The sequence below is a fragment of the Cyclopterus lumpus genome, chromosome 23, assembly GCF_009769545.1.
Source record: "Cyclopterus lumpus isolate fCycLum1 chromosome 23, fCycLum1.pri, whole genome shotgun sequence".
Taxonomy (NCBI): domain Eukaryota; kingdom Metazoa; phylum Chordata; class Actinopteri; order Perciformes; family Cyclopteridae; genus Cyclopterus; species Cyclopterus lumpus.
In genome coordinates, this window is record NC_046988.1 from 2,998,825 (window position 1) to 3,004,432 (window position 5,608).

Here is a 5,608-nt window from a genome sequence, read left to right on the forward strand (position 1 = left end):
ACAGGACGTGGTTTATCCAGCACACAGGTCAGTGCTAGAAAGAACGATTACATTACTATGGGCTAATAATGTCAGTGTTTCATCCCTTGGTCTCGTGGAAGTGAACGAAGGCTGAGAAGTCTCACAGCTCAGACAGCTGTTTCAACATGTATGTTTTAAAAAGAGATTATCTTTTAAACGCAGGTCAAGATGAAGAGTCTGGTCGGGTATTGCTCGCTCATGTCGATGTTTCTTTTGGGCTGCAGTGGACAGGCTGAGGTAATACAAACTACATGATATATCTCTTTGTCTCTCCATTGTCTTCCTCCTCTCTTTTGTCTTTAGCATGCTACTCAATTTTCACACTCTGGCTTGTACCGTCCTTATTTTTAAGTCTCACTATAGAACTGTTTCTCTGATCTTGCTAGGACCGCCAGTCGAGTTCGCCTAATGGTACGGTGAATGCTATTCTTGCAATGCACACATTTTGGGAAGGTCCTGTGTATTCAGATTTCATGATGTTCCTCCTCTTGTTTCTCTCGTCACTCTAACCTCAGGCACAGACTGCACACAGATTAAGGTTCTCTTACCACAAGCATCCAGTGGGGTTTATTGGATCCAGCCTTGTAAAGCCAAGCCCCCGTTCAAGGTATGAAACCTGAGCTGTAATGTACACAGCAAGGCTTGACTGTAATTGACTATTCGCTAAGCCCCACCCCCTTAGTTGCAATGCCTGTCCTTACCAATACAGAATCTTAAATTGTACAGCTCTTTTCTGTTGTGTAGTGTCATAAAAATTCAATCATTTGCATGACTGAAATTGATAAACAGTGCCATGATAGATTTTGGAAAGCATGCAAAGTCTTTTCCAAACCCCTGTGGAAGACATGTTGGTCCTCTAGGTACTGTGCAAAAAAGGCACACGTTCATTTTTATATTTTTAACAAACTGCATGTTAACTGGGCTACCTGCTCAGTGTTCTGTGAAATGCGGCAAGATGGCGGCTGGACGGTGCTTCAGCGGCGCAGTGGAGGAGCGGTTTCCTTCGACAGGAAATGGGCAGCATATAAAATGGGTTTTGGAAACTACTCTGGTAAGTAAATTATATAAAACAGGTGGCCTTTGTTTAGAATGTGAGGTTTCATCAAAGAATGCTCCATTTGCAGCAGTTTTATAGCTTCTCTCACTAGTATAACTGTTTTCAGCTGTGCTAACATAATTGCACAATGGTGTTCAAGGGTTTTCTAATCATCCATTAGTCTTCTAAGAACACAATGTACCATTAGAACACTGGAGTGATAGTTGTGGAAATGGGCCTCTATAACACCTCTGTAGATATTTCATTAAAAACTAGACGTTTCCACCTAGAATAGTCATTTACCACATTAACAATGTATAGAGTGTATTTCTGATTAATTTAATGTTATCTTCATTGAAAAAACAGTGCTTTTCTTTGAAAAATAAGGACATTTCTAAGTGACCCCAAACTTTTGAACGGTAGTGTACATTTATGTAAATTGGGCTGTCAATCGGTGAACTTTCAAAACCCTGCATCCTGCAGCAATGACAACTCAAAGCAACTTCGTATCTGATCAAACTGAATCGTCTGCTTGTGCTCTGCTGATTCCCTCAGAGGACTTCTGGCTGGGTCTGAAGATGGTTTCCTCTCTGACCAAGACCAAGACGTGGACCCTGAGGGGTCGATCTGTGGGACCACACTAATGCCACTGCTTTCGCCGAGTATAAAAACTTCAGTTTGGGCGGTGAAAGAGAAGCTTTCAAACTGCATGTCGGGGAATACAGAGGAGATGCAGGTACTTCAGGCTTTTGACCATCTTTTCCCCTATGCTTTTTAGTGATACACACATTTTCATCCCATTTACTTCACTTCCATTTATGCTGGTTGGACTAGTCTTTTTGCCACGGTCATTTCAACCGTATCATTCTGATAGACTTAAATGTAAACTATCCAGTTTAGAAATGTCTACACCGTCAAATTAATTGTACAGTCTGTGAGCCCAGAGAAATGAGGGAGTTTTTCTAGTTTAATGTTGTTATCTTGGCAACTATATCAACTGGGCTGCACATTGCTTTTATCAGAACACAAACTCTGTCTAATATCTCTTTGATGGGTTGTTCTACACATACCATGGCAGCTTTAAAGTGAGTCAATCTAACTTTTGAAAGAGGGACATTCCTCTTTCAAAAGTGGAATTTAAATAAAGTTTTAATTCAATTCAGTTTATTCTGTCTAGCCCACAATCACGAATTTCAAACTCCCCTCAGGGGGTCCCAGGACCTCACATCGGAAACAGGAAAACAGAAAAAAAAAAACTTTCAAGGGCTAAAAAGGGAAGAAACCTTCAGGAGAGCAACAGAGGAGGATCCCTCTCCCCGGATGGACAGAAGCAATAGATGTCATGTGTACAGATGAACAGAGTTACAACACATTCAATGAATCCACAATCCATGAAACAGAAGGAGGAAGAGAGGAGGGGGTAGGGCATCAGCAGGGTCATGGAGGCAGGAGGCCGGTCCATTAGGCAGGAGGCATCGCTAAAGAGGCCGGACCAATGAGGCCAGGCCCTTGAGGCAGGAGGCACAACGAAGGAGGCAGGACCAATGAGGAAGGAGGCCAGGCCCAGGCCTGGGGCTGGATGCCAGAAGCAGGGGCAGGAAGGCAGGACCCAGGACCCAGGACCAGCTTCAGACACAGCCAGGTCCAATGGACCCTCTAAGGCGAGAAGGCACAAAGACTCTGGGGAAGAAGTAGAGTTAGTAATGTGCAATGAAGAGACGTAAAGGAGAGAGATAAGAGGAGAGAGGTGCTCAGTGTATCCTAAAACATCCCCCAGCAGCCTATAAGCCTATAGCAGCATATCAAGGGGCTGGACCAGGGCAAACCTGATTCAGCCCTAACTATAAGCACTATTAAAGAGGAAAGTCTTAAGTCTATTCTTAAATGAGGTGACTGTGTCTGCCTCCCAGACTGAAAGTGGAAGCTGGTTCCATAAAAGAGGAGCTTGATAACTGAAGGCTCTGGCTCCCATCCTACTTTTTAGGACTCTAGGAACCACAAGTAGCCCCGCATTTAGTGAGCGCAGCTCTCTAGTGGGACAATATGGTACTACAAGCTCCTTAAGATATTATGGTGCATCACCAATCAAGGCTTTGTAGGTGAGGAGAAGAATTTTAAATGTGATTCTTGATTTTACAGGGAGCCAGTGCAGAGCAGCTAATACAGGAGTCATGTGATCTCTTTTCTTAGTTTTTGTGAGTACACGAGCTGCAGCATTCTGGATCAACTGGAGGGATTTAAGAGACTTATTAGAGCAGCCTGATAATAAGGAGTTGCAGTAATCTAGTCTGGAAGTAACAAACGCGTGAACCAGCTTTTCTGCATTGCTTTGAGACATGAAGGGCCTGATTTTTTAAATGTTATGTAGTTTAAAAAATGCAGTCCTTGAGATTTGCTTAACGTGGGAGTTAAAGGACAAGTCCTGATCAAAGATAACGCCAAGATTCTTTACAGTGCTGTTGGATGCCAGGGCAATACCATCTACAGAAACCACATCACCAGATAATTGATCTCTGAGGTGTTTAAAATAACTTCAGCTTTGTCTGAGTTTAACTTAACCGGCTTATATAACCGGCTCGTGGGAAGTGGGGCGCCCGTTCAGTGGCACAGTTTGTGGCCACTGTTCCACAAACGTTGCATTTCAAAAAGGCACCCACTGAATCCTGAACTTGCTTAAACAGTTTCCAACGTTGTCCCCAGGTGATGCCATCCGTGGTGCCTATTCAGGCATCGACCAGAACGGCTTCGGCTTCAGCACCGCCGACCAAGACAACGACGGCTGCCATCCGTGCATCTTTGGTGACATTGCTCAAAATGCTTGTACCTCTTCAGACACAGGCGGTTGGTGGTACAGCAGCTGTGGCTCTGCCAGCCTGAACGGAGAATGGCATCCTGATGGTGACCACATCTTTCAGAGTTCAGGCCTCCACTGGAGAACCTGGCATGGTCCTGTGGGGTACTCCATGAATGCCACCAGAATGATGATCAAGTCTGTGTGACAGGAGCAGACCCTCATTTAACTTCATACTGGCTTTTTTAAATACAGAGCACAGTTTGTAACGGCTAGGTGCATTTATTCCATTGTAAAACACCTACGTATAAATACATATATATCCAATAAACATATGTGTTTGCAGAACCCTTGATCTGTCTATTTCTTTATATAAACAGTCAGTCAGACACTGTCTCAGTCAGTCAGTCACTGTCTCAATCAGTCAGTAACTGTCTCTGTCAGTCAGTCACTGTCTCAATCAGTCAGTCACTGTCTCTGTCAGTTAGTCACTGTCTCTGTCAGTCAGTCACTGTCTCAATCAGTCAGTCACTGTCTCTGTCAGTCAGTCACTGTCTCAATCAGTCAGTCACTGTCTCAATCAGTCAGTAACTGTCTCTGTCAGTCAGTCACTGTCTCAATCAGTCAGTCACTGTCTCTGTCAGTTAGTCACTGTCTCTGTCAGTCAGTCACTGTCTCAATCAGTCAGTCACTGTCTCTGTCAGTCAGTCACTGTCTCTGTCAGTCAGTCACTGTCTCAATCAGTCAGTCACTGTCTCAATCAGTCAGTCACTGTCTCTGTCAGTCAGTCACTGTCTCAGTCAGTCAGTCACTGTCTCAATCAGTCAGTAACTGTCTCTGTCAGTCAGTCACTGTCTCAATCAGTCAGTCACTGTCTCTGTCAGTTAGTCACTGTCTCTGTCAGTCAGTCACTGTCTCAATCAGTCAGTCACTGTCTCTGTCAGTCAGTCACTGTCTCAATCAGTCAGTCACTGTCTCTATCAGTCAGTCACTGTCTCTGTCAAACAGTCAGTCAGTCACTGTCTCAGTCAGTCAGTCACTGTCTCAATCAGTCAGTCAGTCACTGTCTCAGTCAGTCAGTCACTGTCTCTGTCAAACAGTCACTGTCTCTGTCAATCAGTCAGTCAGTCACTGTCTCAATCAGTCAGTCATTCACTGTCTCAATCAGTCAGTCACTTTCTCAGTCAGTCACTGTCAGTCAGTCAATGTCTCAATCAGTCAGTCACTGTATCAGTCAGTCACTGTCAGTTAGTCAGTCACTGTCTCAATCAGTCAGTCACTGTCTCAATCAGTCAGTCACTGTCTCAAACAGTCAGTCTCTGTCAGTCAGTCACTGTCTGAATCAGTCAGTCACTGTCTCAAACAGTCAGTCAGTCTCGGTCAAACAGTCAGTCACTGTCTCAATCAGTCAGTCAGTCTCTGTCTTAATCAGTCAGTCACTGTCTCAATCAGTCAGTTAGTCACCGTCTCAAACAGTCAGTCAGTCTCTGTCAAACAGTCAGTCAGTCACTGTCAGTGAGTCACTTTATCAATCAGTCAGTCACTGTCTCCGTCAGTCAGTCAATGTCTCAATCAGTCAGCCACTGTATCAGTCCGTCAATGTCTCAATCAGTCAGTCACTGTATCAGTCAGTCACTGTCAGTCAGTCAGTCACTGTCTCAATCAGTCAGTCACTGTATCAGTCAGTCACTGTCAGTCAGTTACTTTCTCAGTCAGTCAGTCAGTCACTGTCTCAAACAGTCAGTCAGTCTCTGTCAAAC

At 44.3% G+C, this 5,608-nt stretch overlaps 1 protein-coding gene across 1 annotated transcript; it reads left to right on the forward strand.

Moving 5' to 3' along the window:
* Positions 1-4,056, forward strand: LOC117726334 (fibrinogen-like protein 1). The gene is given in 7 exon segments (XM_034526556.1): positions 1-27; positions 184-275; positions 526-644; positions 956-1,072; positions 1,613-1,677; positions 1,679-1,793; positions 3,758-4,056. Coding segments are annotated over 6 exon segments (801 nt in total). The 5' UTR covers positions 1-27; positions 184-189.
* The last annotated feature ends 1,552 nt before the right edge of the window (positions 4,057-5,608 follow it).